The following is a 20,039-nucleotide window of genomic DNA, read 5'->3' as shown; positions in this document are numbered from 1 at the left end:
TTCACAGATTTACAAATAACTTATAGGGTTTACAGAAGGTAATGGTAAAAGACTTTTTTTTTGAAATATTATTCCATGAAATGCTTTACTTTTTGAGAAAACATTAAAACAATTATCAATTCACGACTACGAGAATTACGGATTTATAGTAAACACATGTCATGACGCGGCGAAACGTACGAAAACAAGGTAGGGTTTTCCCGTTATTTTCTCCCGACTCCGATGTCCGATTGAGCCTAAATTTCCACAGGTTTGTTATTTATATATAAGTTGTGATACACGAAGTGTGGGCCTTGGATAATACTGTTTACTGAAAGTGTCCATGGCTTTAATAGTGGACGCGTAAATAGGTCAAAACAAAATGCGGAATCATGTCGCCAAAATCAAACAAAAGGAACACCAAACAAAAAAGTTTATACTTGACCAATATTTACATTTAATAAATTACACCAAACAATACATACAAAGCAGATAAAAGTAGAATAAAATGCCACCTCGCCTTTCAGCTCATTTTAAAGATTTCATATTTAGCAATGGAAAAACGAAATGGCTCACAACAGATATTTCTGTAATTTTCTTTTGGTTTTGGAAATTTCCTTTAATAAAAAAAAAAACCTTAATCTTTGGCAATAAGCCATTTGTGAGTTAGATTTGAATAATGTCTGATACAATGACTTGCTTAGTCATAATGTACTGCTTACATGTGTATTCCTCAGACTATTGAGACAGTTGCTATGTCAAATAGTTTGGGCCAAGCTTTTGTATAGCAACCGTTTAGATGAGCAGACCCTGGTACCGTTATGCCATATACATCCATTCGGAATTGTGTATGGGTGTTCACAGTCTCCTACTAACTACACAAAAGCTTGCCCCTAATCATGTGACATAGCAACTGTCTTGATAGTCTGAGGAATTCAAATTTGAGCGGTAACTTGTGATCAAGCACGTCATTGTACCAGACAATATTCAAATCTAACACGCAAATGGCTTATATTGTAAAGCTCTCACTTTTCTTTGTAAAAGACAACATCTAAACACAGAACATAAATAATACAAATAAACATTATCCAGGGATTGAATAACCTAGTTTGGCTCTTCACTCCTTTTCAAAAACATACTTCTTATTGTCACAAAATAATGTTCCTTTATACAGGCAAGAAGTATAGGACTCTTGTAAAAATATTTTTTTTGCTTGGTATGTGTCCACTTATTCCAATTTCAATGTAGAGATTAATAACAGTATCCAAGACCTGGGCCCAATTTCATAGAGCTGCTAAGCACAAAACATTGCTAAGCATGAAATTTCTTCCTTGATAAAAACAAGATTACCATCAAAATGTCCACGTGATTTTCAGGATAAGCAAACAACAGCTAAATACCAGTAACAAGCAATATGCAACAAATGGCAATTTGGTTGGTAATCCTGTTTTTATCAAGGAAGAAATTTCATGCTTAGCAAATTTTTGTGCTTAGCAGCGCTATGAAATTGGGCCCTGAGCAAAGCTACAGCCAAAGTTCTGCACTCGACTCTGCACTTGAGGTTGTTTATCTCATTGTTTCAGTGACAGCTCAATGGGAGACTTTGGAATTTCCATTGTTACATAGTTCTGAGCATGCACATAATTATTGCCAAGAACAATGGAACTACCTGGTAAGTCTGCTGCCACCTAGTGTCACAAAAGTCCCCCATTAGTTATGTTGAGATATGGAGGACACATTGCAAGGGCACTATTTGGTCCGGGTGATTCTTTTTTAATACACACGAAATCGAACAGTGCATAGTCCATCATATCTATAAAAAGGGTATGGCTGCAGGAATGGAAAAACAACTTCCTTAAGTTTCCTCGGTTAAAACTAACAAATACTATGATGCAGCACAATTGAACCGGCATGAAATGATATGGCAGAATAAGTTCATTTAGGGAATTTTTTTCCCCATTTTGGCAAAATTGAAATTTCATCCTCAGCAATCACCAACTGGCTCTAGACCAAAATAATATTTAACAAATTTGAACCACTGAATTCTATAAACAGAATGTTTCCTGTCAAAAATGAAAAATCAATGACTTGTTAATGAAACCTGCGACTCTAGACTACCGTGACGCAGAACGAATGAATCGGCATGGCATGACATTGCAAGATTATTTCATTTAGGGCCAACATTTTTCCGTTTTGGCAAAAGGGCAATACCACCCCTCAAAAATCACCAACTTGCTCTAGACCAAAGAACCATTTTACAGATTGGAATTGTACCACTGAAAGCTATCAACAGAATGCAAAAATGAAAATCAATGAATTGTTAAATGAAACCAGCGACTCTAAAAAATGGAAAACCACTGGTCCAATTATTGTTTTCCCAAAAGTTTGTAAATAATAACCAATCCTTCACAAAATGAACCAACAAGGTTTCCTCAGACATTTTGTGATCCTTATAATTATGATTGAACAAACACAAAGTCAGTTCACAAAATGGTTTGGGGCGACGACAAAAAAAGTCTTTAGTCTTTGGCAAAATGTCTCTTCTTGTGATAAACTAACCTTAAATCTTTTCACAAAATGAACCAACAACTGGTATCATCAAACATGTTTTGATCCTTAAAAGTATGATTAACGAACACAAAAACCAGTTCACAAAATCAGTTCACAAAATGGTTTAAGGCATCGACAAAAAAGTATTTAGTCTTTGGCAAAATGTTTCTTCTCAGTTTCAAGTTCACTTTATTTCTCATAATATTTCTTCGTTGTTGATGACGGTAGAACATGTTTTGTCCATGTACTCACTTCTGGCATCTTCCGCTGTGTTTTCCAAGCTGTCTTTTGGAGGTGGACTATCACCGACTCTGTCACTTTCTTCCTCATCAGAGTTGTCATCTTTGTTACTTTCTTCAGCCTCTTCGTCTGCATCCATTTCCTTTCCGTCTATAACGTTCTTAAAAAAGGAAACAAAAATCAACACCGAGTCAATGGATGGCTTTATAAACAAACCGAAACATATGCATGTTATTGTCCTCCTCAAAAACATGTTTTTTTTATTCATTCACCTAGTCAGAATACAAAGACAGTTTTACTGGAATACTTGATCTGAGTTTGACATACCCAAATCAAACATTCTCGATGCTAGACCAAACTTAGCAATCTATCAGAAAACATGCGCTTAAATTAACAGGGCTGTGTCACCAGAATTATGAACTCTCATCCAGTTACTGCAAACCTGCTCTCTATTAACCAAATTCACCTGTCGTCATATAGAATAATCTTGGATGCGCCATACTGGTGGGCAATGTCACTGTGCGTTATTCAGTGAAGTGCACATTTTTAGACGACGCGGCGTTTACACGTAAGCATAACTACCAACCAAAATGGTGAGCGTACAACAGTCGCCGCGTGTGACATGCGTGCAAGGGGTCAATAGATATGATACAGAGGGAGGGCGTGCTTGCAGTAACTGGGTAAGAGTTTTATGATTCTATTTATAGCCACAGGCCTGCTTTGATCATGACGACACAGCCTCTTCAAGTACGGAAACGACGTTGCATTGAGTTGGATCAGCTGTTGGTTCTTTTATCAAATATGGGTTAAATGGCAACTTGGAATATAATTTTCTGAATTAATTCACTTGTATCAAATTCTTCATAATTTCATGACAAACTTAACGAATGACCTCTATCAACATTTCATTGATGTATTAAATGCATTAGGGATGACTGTCAAGTCCAATATACACGCGGCGACTGTCCACACTCACCTTGTTGGTGGGCAATAGATTTATGTGTAAACGCAGTGCGCATAAAGTGCGCACTTCACTGAATAACCCACAGAGACATTTCCCACCAGTATGGCGCATCCAAGATTATTCTGATGATGACGTCAGGTGAAATGGGTCAATAGAGGTACTTACTTGTAAGACATTGGCAAGATACTCAGCCTGGTCCGCCATCTCTTGGAGTCTGCCATTCTCTGTTCTTAATTCACCTATTGTCTCATGGAGCTGATGAAACAAACATGGACAAGATAAACATCAGACTGACTAAAGCAAATAAAATAAAACTCAACTCAATAGGCTGTTTTGAATGTTCTATTTCTGATTCTCTTTTGAGTAATCTTGATACATTAACTCTTTTGAGTAATCTTGATACATTAACGCTTTTGAGTAATCTAGATACATTAACTCTTTTGAGTAATCTTGATACATTAACGCTTTTGAGTAATCTAGATACATTAACTCTTTTGAGTAATCTAGATACATTAACTCTTTTGAGTAATCTTGATACATTAACTCTTTTGAGTAATCTAGATACATTAACTCTTTTGAGTAATCTAGATACATTAACTCTTTTGAGTAATCTAGATACATTAACTCTTTTGAGTAATCTTGATACATTAACTCTGTTGAGTAATCTTGATACATTAACTCTTTTGAGTAATCTTGATACATTAACTCTTTTGAGTAATCTTGATACATTAACTCTTTTGAGTAATCTTGATACATTAACGTGCAGAGTGGCTTTGAGTCAATCTGGTCATGAATCAAATAACAGAATTTAAACACTGGTTTATTTGTTGGCCGTTGTTGTGCATTGGCCATTTTCCCCTGTATCATAAACAATGTAAATACTTTGGCCTGATCAGCTTGTGGGTATGACGAACTATGAGATTGTTGCCTTTCCCTGCTTCTATCTCAAGGTGACAGCTAGGATGGTTATAGTCAACCTCGTTCCCAGGGGTGATTGATCTCACCGCGCCATTTTTTCCCAGCATGCCTTGCTCGATCATAACCCCTGGAATTGGCCAATTTAAATGTGCTATATGCTAGCACATTTAAATGAGCCATTAATGAGCGTACATATTCATTGTTCAATATTTCCTACGCGCGCACGCATGTATTTCGTCTTAAAGAATGTTTTTTTTTTTTTTTTACGTGATCGTGTCATAAAAAACGCGGGCGTGATCAACATACAAATATCTTAAAACTACGCGCGCACGCACTTGACATCTAATGCGTACAATTTCCTGGGCCAATCAGCGTTGTTTTTTAGTACATCGCTCCCAGGGGTTAGTGACGAGAGGATCGATACGGCGCGCTGCCCATGGTAGCGAGGCTTGGTTATAGTATACTTGGAGTGACCTAAAGAGGGACCTATTTATGCCCCCTCATCTGGTCACTCACAGGCCCGAGGGGGAATAGACATACACTAGTTACCGAATTATGCCAGTCAATATGTGTTTTATTTGTAACACACCTTGGTCTTAAATGTGAAATAAGAACAGAAAACTGGAAAAGAAATGAAGTTTTGTAGTTGCTGTTCACAGTTCACAATTTTGCTCGGCTACTGTCAAGTCTTGTGACATCTTGAATGATAGTAATATTGTTGTGACTGACCTGTTGGTTTTCTTTGAGTGTATCTTCTAGAGCTACTCGCCTCTCCTCAGCGACGTCTTTCCAATAGCTCTGTGGGGCAGGCTCCTGTATCATCAACTCATATGCCTCTTCCTCAGCTGTCTTCGCTTGCTGTAGGAACAGGACACACTCGTGTAATGAGTAGGAGTCAGACCATAGAAATAGAACCCGGAGAACGCTAAGCTTGGACGCACTCTGTGTCGTTTGTGGATGCAGCGCATCGATACCACGCGATACGCATGTATGGCAAAAAGATCATCGCGTAATACGCGTGTTTGGCAAAATGAGCATCACGTGACATGCGTGTATGGCAAAATGGAATTGACATAGACCGCTTCTGTATGTTTTTGTATTGGTCAATGTGATTTCTACTGTATGGCAAAATATTTTTGCCATACACGTGAAAAAAAAAAAAAAGGCGTATGCGCGTCCATAAATATGGTCTCACAACGAAAACGCACGCACAATGGCACACTCAGCGTTCTCCGGTTTCTATTTCTATGGGTCAGACTCAGGCCGGTATGCTTCGTTTTTGAAAAGGCAAGGGCACCAAGGCATTTTCTCCTTGGTAAAGGGCACCCTAAGAGGAAATTGAAATTTTCTACTGGAGCACCAAGGCAATGACCAGGGGGCATGGAGGCAATCGCCTTTGTTGCCTCTGTGAAGTATCAGGCCTACAGACTAGAGCACAACAAAGTTATACCACACATGTTCTTGCCATATTAGCAAATCAATTGTACAAATTCTACTTAGAAACTTCTCAAACTTTCGAAATTCTCTCAAGTTTAAAATGTGTTTACTTCTTCAATTAACAACTGCCTAAAAAGAACATACACATATTCACTGTTTCGTTCTGCTGTACCTTTCTGCAACAAAAGCATTGAACAATATTAACTTGATTATTTTCTGTCAGGACAACAGACTCTGCATATTCGGCCCTCAGAAAAAAAGAAGGATTTGTTTATTAAGAGCTGACCTACACGTACATATATATGGTTGTATGGATTTTGCAAGAAATTTAATAAACATTTTTCTCAGGGTAAAACAAAAAGTAGGAAGAATATCATGCCTGTATTTACCTCTGTCTCCGTTTCATTCTCTGAGCTTGATTTAGGGTCTTCGTAGATTGGAAAGTGCTGACTATTCTTATCATTTCTTGAGACTTTACTCGGCTTGTCAATCACATCAGAGTTGTGTTTTCTCTTGGGGGTCTTAATCTGAGGGAAAAAACAATGGGGAGACAAACATGATTCAAAAACAAGTCGTAGTTCACACAGAACTTGTGAAGATGTTAATTTATTATTTAAGCATGTACAATGTATTTACCAGTACTGGTATTTGAATACCAACTGTTAAGTACGGTTTACATACTAAAATAATTTTTCATCTCCTGAGATGAAAATTATTTTTGTGACATTGTTTAACTCATTTCTCAAAAACTACATGTACAGCACCTCTGCAAGTAATTATTTTAAGGGAAGCTTTCTACCATCATAATCTTCAAACCATGAAAGTTTGTGGACATTGTGTTTTGTCACCTACAAAAAGTACCAAAGCCCTTTAAAACTAGGCCATTTAAACGATCCATCATATCAAGTATTGATGCAGCATGCATTGGTCCTGAAATAATCATACCTTGTTCGTTGAATCAACAAGTTTTTTCTTATACACTGCTGGCTGGATAACTTGAAGAGTCTTTCGCTGGCCTTTACAGAGCACAGGCGATGAACCCAGAGTGGTCTGCAAAAGAAATTAAAAAGTATGTACATTACAAATAGCAATATTTTAACATGGGAGAACTATATGAAGGCATTGAAAACATCACAGTAGATCTAAATAATAAATTTAACTGTTTTGTTGAAACCCTACATTGAGTGCCAGATAATAGTATTTGAAAGTCAACTATGTTTGCTGTGTGTGTTATGACTGTCTGTGTACTCCGACAACCCCGCAGCCAGCAGCGTCCGACTGTAAACTGCCAAAAAAACAAAAACAAACTCCAGTAGTTGTATTGTTAAAGTGTTGTAAAGTAGAACTTTTTTTCTGTTGGTCATTAAGGACACTGAACACTATTGGTAATTGTCAAAGACCAGTCTTCTCACTTGGTGTATCTCAACATGTGTAAAATAACAAACCTGTGGAAATTTGAGCTCAATTGGTCGTCGAAGTTGCGAGATAACTATGAAAGAAAAAACACCCTTGTCACACGAAGTTGTGTGCTTTCAGATGCTTGATTTCGAGACCTCAAATTCTAAACTTGAGGTCTCAAAATCAAATTCGTTGAAAATTACTTCATTCTGGAAAACTACGTCACTTCAGAGGGAGCCGTTTCTCACAATGTTTTATCCTATCAACCTCTCCCCATTACTCGTTACCAGTTGAGGTTTTATGCTGATAATTATTTTGAGTAATTACCAATAGTGTCCACTGCCTTTAAACAATGGTAGTTCTTTCCTTGCTACTTCACCGCTGAACTGATTTGCGGCCTAGCTGTTGCAAGTTGGTACGGGATTTCAAAGCTATTTTTTCTAGCAAATCCTGTGTTTTTCGGTGTGCCTACTGAAGGCTGGCGTCCTGAGAAGATTACTCACCCCCAAACCGCCTGGTATCACTCAAAGTCATGACATAGTGGGATCCTTGATGCACCACTTAAAACAATCCTCACAGGATTCTGTACCAGCTGCACCACCATTCAAAACCATTTGGGGAACCAACTGTGTGCACAGTTATCATACCATTCAAAACCATTCACTTGAATTGAATGGTTTCAAATGGTGTATCAACTTGTTTCAAAAAGGCACCGATTGTAGGAGGTTAAAGGAACACGTTGCCTTGGATCGGACGAGTTGGTCAAAACAAAAGCGTTTGTAACCGTTTTTTATAAAATGCATATGGTTGGAAAGATGTTTTAAAAGTAGAATACAATGATCCACACAAGTTTGCCTCGAAATTGCGTGGTTTTCCTTCTACTGTGCGAACTAACATGGTCGGCCATTTATGGGGGTCAAAACTTTGACCCCCATAAATGGCCGACGTGTTAGTCGACGAGGTAAAAGGAAAACCACGCAATTTCGAGGCATGTTTGTGTGGATCATTGTATTCTACTTTTACATCATCTTTCTACCCATATGCATTTTATAAAAAACGGTTACAAACGCTTTTCAAAGACCAACTCGACCGATCCAAGGCAACGTGTTCCTTTAAGTTAATGCATCAAACTCGGTCAACAACTTGTTTCAAAAAGGCACCGATTGTAGGAGGGTAAGTTAATCGATCAAACTCGGTCAATGCTGACAATTGTTGGGTTGGTACTCACCTGTAGACTTTGTCTGAATGATTTGGTTTTGATTGATTTCCGGGTGCGGCCACCTGGCATGGGAGTAAACATCTTGTTACTTCCATTCATTGTACTCATGCAGCCATCAATGCTCTCAATTCTTGCTCTGATGTCAGCCATTGCTGTCAGAAACAGAAACCGTGTTAGATCAGATTTAATATTTCAATTATCAACCTGGTCAATGTTTCTAAATCAAAATTCTTCTTCTTGTGTACAAATTCTTTAATAATTTGACCCCAGTATGAACCTTGTAGTCCTTTGTTGACCTTTACTTTTATCACTACCCGACGCACTCGTTCTTTTTGGCAATCGCGCCTTTTCTGTCATAGCTCCAATACTTTGGAACAAGCTACCCACCCACATTCAAACAGCCTGTCAATCGGGTGTGACAGAAAAATATTTAGCTTTTAATATAAAAACCTCTCATTTCACCGAAAGAGGAAAAAACTCCTTGTTATGCTGGCGAAAAAACATAAACTGAATATGTGAAATGGTCATGCAAGCAAGGCCCTACACAGAGAGAGCATTGCATTAACGCATGTCCGCATCAAAGTTTCTTTGCCAAAGCTTGGGCCCTGAGCTGTAATTGATTAAACACAGCCAGGAATTTGACTGCTTTGGAAGTCCAGCATAACATGGATAATGACAAGGAGTGCAGAAAATGTCACCACCCCCAAACACATTGACCCCTTGCACGCACGTCACACACAGGGAGTGTGCCACGCTCTTCATTGTTGGCAACAGGTTAACGTGAAAATGCTGCGTCGCCTAAAACCACACTTCACTGAATAACGCACCGTGACATTGCCCACCAAAATGGCGCATCCAACCAAGATTGTTCTAATGATGACGTCAGGTGAAATGGGTCAATTGATTCTCCCCATAGTGTGGGGGACTTGACCAACAGTATTGTTCTTTTTTTATTGATTATTAATTATCTTTAAGTACGCACTAATCCTCCAATCAGATTGGCAGAATGGAGTAGTGATAAAAACCTAGATTGCACGGCTAATATCACTACCATGCGTCTTGTGTGTTCTATGTCACGCGCCACGTATGCTTTACCATTGATTCAATGGCGTTTTTAAACTTAAATTTCTAAATATTAATAAATTAATCGAAAAATTGAAGAAGAAGAGTTGAACTTGAAGAAGTTAGATTTTTTAAAATTAGAATTAGATTTAGTTTAGAATTGTATTTAGGAACACACAAAAAATTAGCTTTTTAACTTAATAAGTTTGAAGCTAATAAATTTGTTTTTAGTATTAGTCTGGGTTTGTAATGTACATGTATATATTACTAGGTGGTGACGGGGCGTTGATGGTACCAAGTGAGTTGACGGGCAAGTTGACGGCAAAAATAATGGTAGGACTGCCGCGCGCGACTTGACTATCCATGTCGATGATGAGAATTAATGCGCGCAATCGAATCGTCGAGCTTGATGGATTTGGAGCTTCTTTATTTGAGCAAATATGCACACTTTTTACATTTCTATCAATACTTTTTATCTAAACATGATTTGGTTCAATACTTACCTATGAAATTATTGAGATTGTTATGCAAAAAAAGGATGAATTTGTGCTTTTTTACTTTAAAACGCCGAGCCGAAGAACTGATACGACACAAACGTGGCTTTAAACTTCCCGGGATGGTGCTGGAGAAATGAATATGTAAAACCTCTTTCTATTGGTCAAAAGTATTTGGAAATTTGGGTCAATTTGATTTTGTTTGACACAAACTATTTTAATTTTATATTTTTTTAAGAGCTAATATTAAATATACAAATATGAGTGATGTCCTATTGTCAATTATAATACTAAAATATGTAAATAAAGGAAAACAATGAAGAAAACAAGGTGAATTGTATTTTGATATTGACCAATCACATAACGCGTTATATAATATCCTTGGCTACACAGATGAGCCGCAAAGAGCTCAAATTCGTCTACTAAAGCGCGCCATCTAGCGTTAAGTTTTGGTCAAGTTTATAGCGCACACAAACGAGATCGCACTCTGTCTGTGTAGAGTGTCGTAGTCATTCCTCGTGAGGTAGGTATTTTCCCATTACTTATTTACAACTAAAAAGTTTTAAAATGTGAATTTATCTTTGTATGTCAGTGTAGAAGATGGAGCTTAGATACTGATGTGTAATGTATTTGAGGCGTAAGTGGCCTCCGTAACGTTGATTGCATACTTTTAAGTTTTATCAACTTGCCGAATGAACTGAATTTTTTTGGCCCGTCATTACAAACACACATATCGGCAAACGTGCACAGCCGAGTGTGTAAGTCGTGCACAGAGTTTTTGTCTGCACACAGAAACCTTTATTTGGTAACATTCCAGACCCAAATTGTTTCCGTTTTATGATTTGTGATGTAACTTTTTCTCGATTCAGACAGATATTTTTGCGCTCTGCTCATGTTTTTAAGTCAGGCAATGTTTTAATTGATAATGATAACTTTGACTTTGTTTTGTCCTTACTCTATGTTTTTATTAATATTATTTAATAAACTATTTAATCTTTTTCAATTAAAAAAACTTCAAAATCTATTATTATTTAGCCATTGCTTTAGGGAATAAAGTAAAAACAAAACATTTTAAAAAATGACAGTGTGTCAGTGTCGTTGGTTGGTGTCAGTCAATCTACCAACCAAGGTCATCATTTGACATTTTCGTCATTGTCAACCACCAGTAACTCAGTCACAGACACAGTGGTGGCGCTGTACAGTATTTTGCCATCTTTATTTGGTTGTAATTGAGTGGGTCCCCAGTTTGGTCATTGCCTTGATTGGTGCCTTTGAAATGTTCCAGTAGAAGTTTACAATTTCTTCATACTGTACTGTAGGGTGCCCTTTTAGTTTACAAAGAAGAAAAAGCCTCTGGTGACATTGCCCTTTCCAATACAAAGAAAACAGACCTGGCCCCGGGTAAGCTTTGATCATTTTACAGCATGTTAATTTTATTTTGACAACTATGCTTTTATACCAGGTCTAAATCCAAAAACAAAGACAGTTGCTTGGCTCCGACAACAATGGCCGGAGCTGAGGCAGACGCAGCGATGTTGCTGTTAGAAGGCGTAAACTCGGCAGCCGAGGAAAGCAACGGCAATTACTACGACCACGTCTTTCAGATGAGGAATAACTTCTTCGAGCCAGAGGAGGAATTGGAGATACCCGTTAATGAGTACGCTGAACAGAATCATCCTGAATTAGTGGACCCTGAAACGGTGGAAGAGCCTTCAATAACCCCAGTAGAAACTGTAGCATCACCAGTGGAGAAGTTAATACACGACCGTGAGCAGACCATCCAAACGCTGAAAAGGAACCTCCCAGACCAGGAACAGTCTGTGCTAACATCTGATAGCCATCCGCCCAACTCAAACAATACAGAGAATGGTGACTCGTCATCGCCCAGCATTGATATTTTTATCAATAATGTTGTGTGCACGTTTACTGTGCGGTGCCATTTGAACTTAAAGAGGATTGGTATGGAAGGAATCAATGTTGAGTATAGGAGAGAATACGGGGTAAGACGACAAATTGACTACTTTAAAGGGTCTATGTACTTTTTCCTAACAAAAAACACAGTGTCCACAGATTTATATTAAACTTACACAGTTTGAAGATTATGATAGTTGAAAGCTTCCATTGAAATTTTACTAACTGAGGTGCTGTAGTTTTTACGAAATGAGTAAAACAAATAATTTTCGTCTCAGTTTTAACATGGAAAAACGTATTAACCAGTTATGCTATGGTTTTGGTATAATATCATAACTGGTTTATGAGACGAAAATTATTTTGTGACTTGTTTTACTCATTTCTCAAAAACTACACAACCTCAGCTAGTAACTTTGAAGGGAAGCTTTCCACTATCATAATCTTCAAACCCTGTAAGTTTAATGTAAATCTGTGGACATTTTGAAAACGTACCCGAATCCTTTAACTGGGAGGCCAGAGGTGGATTTCAGATTAGTTAGAATGAGTTACTAGTCCTAACTTTAGGACGTGTTACTATTCCTGACTTTAGAATGAGTTACTAGTCCTAACTTTAGGACGTGTCACTATTCCTAACTTTAGGACGTGTTACTATTCCTAACTTAAGAATGAGTTACTAGTCCGAACTTTAGGACATGTTACTAGTCCTAACTTAAGAACGAGTTACTAGACCTAACTTTAGGACGTGTTACTATTCCTAACTTAAGAACGAGTGACTAGTCCTAACTTTAGAATGAGTTACTAGTCCTAACTTTAGAATGAGTTACCAGTCCTAACTTTAGGATGTGTATGTGTACTATTGCTAACTTTAGAATGAGTTACTAGTCCTAACTTAAGAACGAGTTACTAGACCTAACTTTAGGACGTGTTACTATTCCTAACTTAAGAATGAGTTACTAGTCCTAACTTTAGAATGAGTTACTAGTCCTAACTTTAGGACGTGTTACTATTCCTATTTTTAGGACGTGTTACTATTCCTAACTTAAGAATGAGTTACTAGTCCTAACTTTAGGACGTGTAACTATTAACTTAAGAATGAGTTACTAGTCCTAACTTTAGGACGTGTAACTATTAACTTAAGAATGAGTTACCAGTCCTAACTTTAGGATGTGTATGTGTACTATTGCTAACTTTAGAATGAGTTACTAGTCCTAACTTAAAAACGAGTTACTAGTCCTAACTTTAGGACGTGTTACTATTCCTAACTTTAGAATGAGTCACTAGTCCTAACTTTAGACTGAGTTACTAGTCCTATTTTAAAGCCATTGGACACTTTCGGTAAACAGTATTGTCCAAGGCCCACACTTCGTGTATCACAACTTCTATATAAAATAACAAACCTGTGAAAACTTAGGCTCAATCGGTCATCGGAGTCGGGAGAAAATCACAGGAAAACCCACCCTTGTTTCTGCGTGTTTCGCCATGTCATGACTTGTGTTAAAATAAATCCAATTCATATTGTTTGAAGGTTTTCTCAAAAAGTAAAGCATTTCATGGAATAATATTTCAAGAGAAGTCTTTTACCATTACCTTCTGTAGTGTAAACCCTGTAAGTTATTTGTAAATCTGTGAACTTTAAAAAGCATTTCTGTACCGAAAGTGTCCAATGGCTTTAAGAACGAGTTACTAGTCCTAACTTAAGGAAAACAGCTGAAAAATTTATCACTCAAAAAAGGTTCCATCCAAATTTAATATGCGGATTTGAAAGTTTTAGAAACTTCCATTTTTTAGTTGAAAAAAAAAAAAATATACTGCCAAGTCATAGTGTCAGTTTATTTGTTCGTGGCCCAATTATTTTGGTGTTGTATTATCCGCTCTTTATGTTTTTTTTCTGTGCAGAAAGTTAATATGAGATTCCGTAACCCATCAGCCACATGCACAATATGGTCCTCAGGAAAGGTGTCCATCACAGGCAATAATAGGTAAGCTAAAACAAGTCTCCGAACATCCCCCCTCCTAACGCCTAATTTTGAATACCCTCTCCCAATCCCCTACTCTGAACACCCCTTCCTACTCCAAATACCCCCTCCCAACCCCCTACTCTAAAAATCCCCCTCCCCAAAACAATCCCCCTCCCAAAAAGAATTCCCCTCCCCATCCCCACCCCTCTCCCCACCCCACTCTGAACAGAGCAGTTTAGAGCATCAAGCTCTGGTGGTTTAGTCTCCCAGTGTGCGTCAGAACCCTGGTCATGACACTTGTGTCCTTGAGCAGGGTTATAGATCTAGCCTTTAGTCAAGGCGCACGCGGCACACCAGATGGCACGCACAGCCCAAAAAATGAAACACACGAAAAAAGACTATCACCGCGAGCGGCGAAGCCGCGATGCGCCGTTACCAACTCGTTTTGGGGGCCTTATGTTTTTCTTTACATTTGCCAACGATTTTGGTGGGAGAAAATGTAATGCATAATGCATTAGCGTGGTGAGTTGCTGGCCAATAAGAAGCCATAATTACTTGCATGACGTCACAAGAACGTTCGATGCAAATTCGTTACATTGCCAACAATTTTGGTGGGAGAAAATGTAATGCATAATGCATTAGCGTGGTGAGTTGCTGGCCAATAAGAAGCCATAATTACTTGCATGACGTCACAAGAACGTTCGATGCAAGTTCGTTACATTTTCTCCCACCCAAATCGTTGGCAAATGTAAAGAAAAACATAAGAGCCCCCAAAACGAGTTGGTAAAGGTGCTTCGCCGCTCGTGGTGATAGTCTTTTTCCGTGCGTTACATTTTTGGGGTTGTGAGTGCCATCCGGTGTGCCACGTGCGCCTTGACTAAAGGCTAGGTTACAGATGGTACCTGGTACTATATGGTAAGGCACTGCTCTGAAATTGCAAAGGTTGTTGGTTCACATCCCACCCGATTAATATGCCTGTGATTTTTTCACAGAGCTCGGGAAAGTACTGGGTATACAGTGCTGACACACATCGGTGTATGGGTAAAACCTGAATTAATATTATTGTTATTATTATAATCTCAATTTTTATAGTGAAGACAATGCAATGAAGACAGCAAGAAGGTGTGCAAGGGCTATACAGAAGCTTGGTTTCAGGGTACGGTTTGGAAAGTTTCAAGTTGTCAATGTGCTAGGAACGTGTGCAATGCCATTTGGCATTAGGATCGGACAGTTCTCCGAAAAACATCCATATACTGCAAGGTGAGTGTAAACACTGATGCCTTATTGTTCTCTCTCAGGCCTGTATGATTCGTTTTTTTGGAAGGGCAAGGGCACCAATAACCCCTCTCCGACAGTAAAGGGCACCAATGAGGACATGTCTTAATTTCTACTGGTGCATTTCAAGGGCACCAAGGCATTGACCAGATGGCAAGGGCACCAATAACTCCTCAGTGAAGGGCACCCAATGACAAATGTTTTAATTTCTACTGGAGCATTTCAAGGGCACCAAGGCAATGACCAGATGGCATTGAGGCAATCGCCTTTGTTGCCCCCGTATTAGACCTGCTCTCTGGTACCCTACCCATTGCTTTACATTAACAATTATATTTTTAATGATATATTGTTGCATTGCGGTGAGTTAAATTCATTCATTCATTAATTTGTAACATCAGCCCCTGGACTTCAAATTCCCTATCAACCAAGCCATACGCTTTCACCCCCCCCCCCCCCCACCACCACCCACCCACCTCTTTACCCACATAGTTATTAAAGAGGTATCCAAACAAGTTGTATAGGGATATGGCTGTTAGTTGCATTGGGCACTTGTTGTGGCTTCAGTGAGATTATTGGCATAAGCACAGGCAGACACAGTATATAGGCAAAAGCCTCATGTGGTCTCCGCGACTTGAATTAATTCAGTGTTGAGACGGTGACTCAAGTCTTAAATACCCTTGACCGACAACACTCATCCTTCTTACTGATAATAAATCATGTATCTGTCTTCTTTTAGCTATGAGCCAGAGCTACATCCAGCTGTTACATATAGACTCAAGTCACCAAGGGCAACCCTCAAGATCTTCTCAACAGGAAGTATTACAGTTACAGGTAACCACATTATACTAATGTTTGTCATGCTTAAAGGAACACGTTGCCTTGGATCGGACGAGTTGGTCTATAAAAAGCGTTTGTAACCGTTTGTTATAAAATGCATATGGTTGGAAAGATGTTTTAAAAGTAGAATACAATGATCCACACAAGTTTGCCTCGAAATTGCGTGGTTTTCCTTTTACTGTGCGAACTAACACGATCGGCCATTTATGGGAGTCAAAAACTTGACTCCCATAAATGGCCGACCGTGTTGGTCGACGAGGTAAAAGGAAAACCGTGCAGTTTCGAGGCATGTTTGTGTGGATCATTGTATTCTACTTTTACAACATCTTTCTACCCATATGCATTTTATAAAAAAAACGGTTACGAACGCTTTTCAAAGACCAACTCGACCGATCCAAGGCAACGTGTTCCTTTAAAGCCAGTGGACACTATTGGTAATTGTCATAGAAGACCAGTCTTCTCACTTGGTGTATTTCAACATATGCATTAAATAACAAACCTGTGAAAATTTGAGCTCAATCGGTCACCGAAGTTGCAAGATAATAATGAAAGAAAAAAACACCCTTGTCACACGAAGTTATGTGCTTTCAAATGCTTGATTTCGAGACTTCAAATTCTAAATCTGAGGTTTCGAAATAAAATTTGTGGAAAATTACTTCTTTCTTGAAAACTACATTACTTCAGAGGGAGCCGTTTCTCACAATGTTTTATACTATCAACCTCTCCCCATTACTTGTTACCAAGAATGCTAATAATTATTTTGAGTAATTACCAACAGTGTCCACTGCCTTTAATAATCCTCTAAAAAACTCTAGTTATGATAACTGATAATACTCCAGAGACACAAGGCCAGTCATGGGGAGACATCAGCCCAAACGTTGCTCTTAGCCCAAACCCTAGTCTTAACTCTGGAATGTCATTTTGCAACATGCCCCGCTGATCCCTTCCCCCTGAGGTATGCTAGAGAGACACAATTTCTACTTTACTCTTCATTTATTCAATTCAGTTTTAACCTTATTTTCTTGGGAATAGTACAAAAACACTATAGAACATCATCCCTGGTGCTACTAAAGTGACCCCTTTGCATGCAGTACAGTTGGGTAACTCCAAGTAGCCTGTAAACATTGGCTCATGAGTCAAATCTTTTAGGGTGTCATGGCCGACTGGTTAAGAGCATCGAAAGTCATCACAGAGGTGTCCTTGAGCAAGATGCTTTACTATAATTGCTTTTCTTCACCCAGGGGTATAAATGGGTACCTGCCAGGGTAGAGGTTGATATTGTGTATGAAAAAGCCACTGGAGCGCCACGGCAGCTCAGGGCTGTATACTCCTGAGGGAGCTGAGAAAGATTACAGGAATGTGATTGGCCCAGTGACCAGCCGTTGATTTCACCAAACTCTTCCTAACTTGGGATTAATCTTAGGGATTAGGATGAGTAAATTTCAATATCCATTGACCTAAGGACCAATGAACCCATCCGTAGTAAGGAAGGGTTACTCATCCTAACTAGAGATGGGATAATCCTAGCGTTTTGTTAAATCGTCTGCAGGGCGCTAATGTAAAGCACATTAAGACGTTATTGTGAAATTCCCTAAATAAGAACTAGTTATTATTATCTCTGGAACCTCAAATTCATTTCGTTCTGAATTCCAGCACCTTGCGTGGAGAACATCTCACTAGCCATCCAGCATATATACCCCCTGGTTGAGCCCTTCGCAACCAAACTACGAGAAGACGTCATCCAGAAGAGACTAACGAAGGGAATGATCAAACCAAAGAGAAGGAAGATGGAAGACAGTGATGATGAAGAAGATGATTACGAAGATGAGGAAGACACAGATTCTGAAACTGACGACGAGGATTCCGAAGATGATGGTTTGTGACACCATTTTAAACAAACGGGTAGCTGTCTATCAACCTGCTAAGTTATGCTTCACAAATATTTTCAATTTTTATAAAGCTTCATGTAATAAACCACAGGGAAACTTACCCAGTCATTTTCCCTTGTGGTTTATTACTTGATATTTAAAGGCAGTGGACACTATCGGTAATTGTGAGAAACAGCTCCCTCTGAAGTAATGTAGTTTTCTATAAAAAAAAATTTACTTTCCACGAATTTGATTTTGAGACCTCAGATTTAGAATTTGAGGTCCCAAAATCAAGCATCTGAAAGCACACGACTTCGTGTGACAAGGGTGTCTTTTCTTTCATTATTATCTTGCAATTTTGACAGCTCAAATTTTCCCAGGTTTGTTATTTTATGCATATGTTGAGATACACCAACTGTGAAGGCTAGATTTGGACAATTACCAATAGTGTCCAGTGTCTTTAATAGTAAAAAGTCGTAAACGAAAGGCTGTCAATCACACTGCTAAGTTTTGCTTTAAAAATATTTTGAATTTTATAAAGCTTCAAGTAATAAACCACATGGGAAACTTACCCAGTCAGTTTCTCTTTTGGTTCATTACTTGATATTTAATATTAAAAAGTCGCATCCCCTTAAGAGCAAACAAATCGCTCTGCTAAGTTCTGCTTTAGCAATATTTTGAATTATATAAAGCTTCAAGTAATAAACCACATGGGAAACTCACCCAGTCAGTTGTCCTTGTAGTTTATTACTTGATATTTAATATTAAAAAGTTGCATCCCCTTAAGGTGATCCCCTGGCTGCCGCTTTGCAATGTGATTCCCATTATGTCAGAGTATGGGAACCTGGTAGCTGTGTAAGCTGTGTAAGCAAAAACTGTCAATGCGCTTAGCAAGTCTTTGTGTTACTTTGCTTCATGTCATGGCAAGAAATATTAAATGTTGAGTTTTGTATTGTTTTGTTATCTGATTTGTTTTTTGGGAAAGCAAATGTTTTTAATTTATTTTAATTTTAATGTCCACTACACACAGGCAACCTAAGTATGAAGAATAATTCAGAGAAAACCAGTACACTGACTAATGAATTGAGGGTTTTTGAATTAAGTAAACATGGTATACTTCCAAGTTAATAAAGCCTGCTTCGTACTAAAGCCTTAAAAATCAAGATGCAAGAAGAGATGTTGAAGTTGTTCAAATTAAGCTGAAGTTGAGAAGCAAATTTATGTCAAAATGAGCCTTGTGTATGACGACACAATTTGAAGAAGAAAAAAACCTTGCATAAAAATGCATATTTGTAAATAGATAAATAATACAATCGTTTGCCTTATCAAATGAAAATCCACTTTGGTGAAGATGTTAAGTATTAAGGAGATATGCAGTAGGGGGCCGCTCGCTTCCCAGGAAGTTCAGGAATATTGCAAGAATAGCAGAAGCGGCCCAGTGACAGTTTGGCAAAATAGTGATGTGAGCTGGATCAACATCATATCAAGATGGAATTGAGGCTACATCAGAATTAATTAAATGCAGAATTTCTTTTGGTTTAAAACTCTGACGTAATAAAAATCACTATTTATTTACATGTGTTTATACAAGTTGCATGTTTTATTATGGAGTGTTTTTGTAGAGAATTTAGTACAAAGTGTACATTGTCAATTTGCTGACCTCTGTATAATTCTTTTGAAAGGTGACTGTGGTCCTGAAATAAAAGAAAAGGATGTTCTCATTTCTATATTTGGCTGTTGCACTTCTAATCTTCTTAAGTGATGTTTGAAGACGAGCAGAATATACTGTTTGAAACGTCGAGACCAACCGGCTCTTTTCAGAGATTTATTATGTGGTTTTACCCACAAGTTTACTCTTTATTTGTAGTTAATTGTAATATTCTTGGTTCCTTTCTGGATAGCAGTTTCTACGCATTTTGTAGAATGGCA

At 38.2% G+C, this 20,039-nt stretch overlaps 2 protein-coding genes across 2 annotated transcripts; one reads left to right on the top strand and one right to left on the bottom strand.

Moving 5' to 3' along the window:
* Window positions 1-418: 418 nt before the first annotated feature.
* Window positions 419-10,401, bottom strand: LOC139952608 (uncharacterized). Its single transcript, XM_071951798.1, has 7 exons — window positions 10,271-10,401; window positions 8,715-8,857; window positions 7,034-7,138; window positions 6,478-6,615; window positions 5,381-5,509; window positions 3,899-3,988; window positions 419-2,929 (listed from the first exon to the last, which is right to left on the bottom strand). The coding sequence occupies exons 2-7, from the start codon at window positions 8,853-8,855 to the stop codon at window positions 2,726-2,728; spliced, it is 807 nt and encodes a 268-aa protein (XP_071807899.1). The 5' UTR covers window positions 8,856-8,857; window positions 10,271-10,401; the 3' UTR covers window positions 419-2,725.
* Window positions 10,402-10,721: 320 nt separating this feature from the next.
* Window positions 10,722-19,654, top strand: LOC139952596 (TATA-box-binding protein-like). Its single transcript, XM_071951782.1, has 6 exons — window positions 10,722-10,784; window positions 11,724-12,261; window positions 14,069-14,151; window positions 15,223-15,390; window positions 16,142-16,236; window positions 17,896-19,654. Exons 2-6 carry the CDS (start codon window positions 11,767-11,769, stop codon window positions 18,123-18,125), a joined length of 1,071 nt encoding a protein of 356 aa, XP_071807883.1. The 5' UTR covers window positions 10,722-10,784; window positions 11,724-11,766; the 3' UTR covers window positions 18,126-19,654.
* Window positions 19,655-20,039: the final 385 nt, after the last annotated feature.

The sequence above is a fragment of the Asterias amurensis genome, chromosome 20 (assembly GCF_032118995.1).
Source record: "Asterias amurensis chromosome 20, ASM3211899v1".
NCBI lineage: Eukaryota > Metazoa > Echinodermata > Asteroidea > Forcipulatida > Asteriidae > Asterias > Asterias amurensis.
This window is presented reverse-complemented; position numbering and strand designations above follow the sequence as displayed.

Bases quoted from the DNA above. Each gene is read 5' to 3' on its own strand.
- LOC139952608 (XM_071951798.1), bottom strand. From the start codon at position 8,855: ATGGCTGACATCAGAGCAAGAATTGAGAGCATTGATGGCTGCATGAGT. The intron at 7,139-8,714 runs GTGAGTACCAAC...TTTCTTTTGCAG, and splicing joins CATTCAGACAAAGTCTACAG to ACCACTCTGGGTTCATCGCC. The intron at 5,510-6,477 runs GTAAATACAGGC...CTGTTCCTACAG, and splicing joins AGAATGAAACGGAGACAGAG to CAAGCGAAGACAGCTGAGGA.
- LOC139952596 (XM_071951782.1), top strand. From the start codon at position 11,767: ATGGCCGGAGCTGAGGCAGACGCAGCGATGTTGCTGTTAGAAGGCGTA. The intron at 15,391-16,141 runs GTGAGTGTAAAC...GTCTTCTTTTAG, and splicing joins AAACATCCATATACTGCAAG to CTATGAGCCAGAGCTACATC. The intron at 16,237-17,895 runs GTAACCACATTA...TCTGAATTCCAG, and splicing joins AGGAAGTATTACAGTTACAG to CACCTTGCGTGGAGAACATC.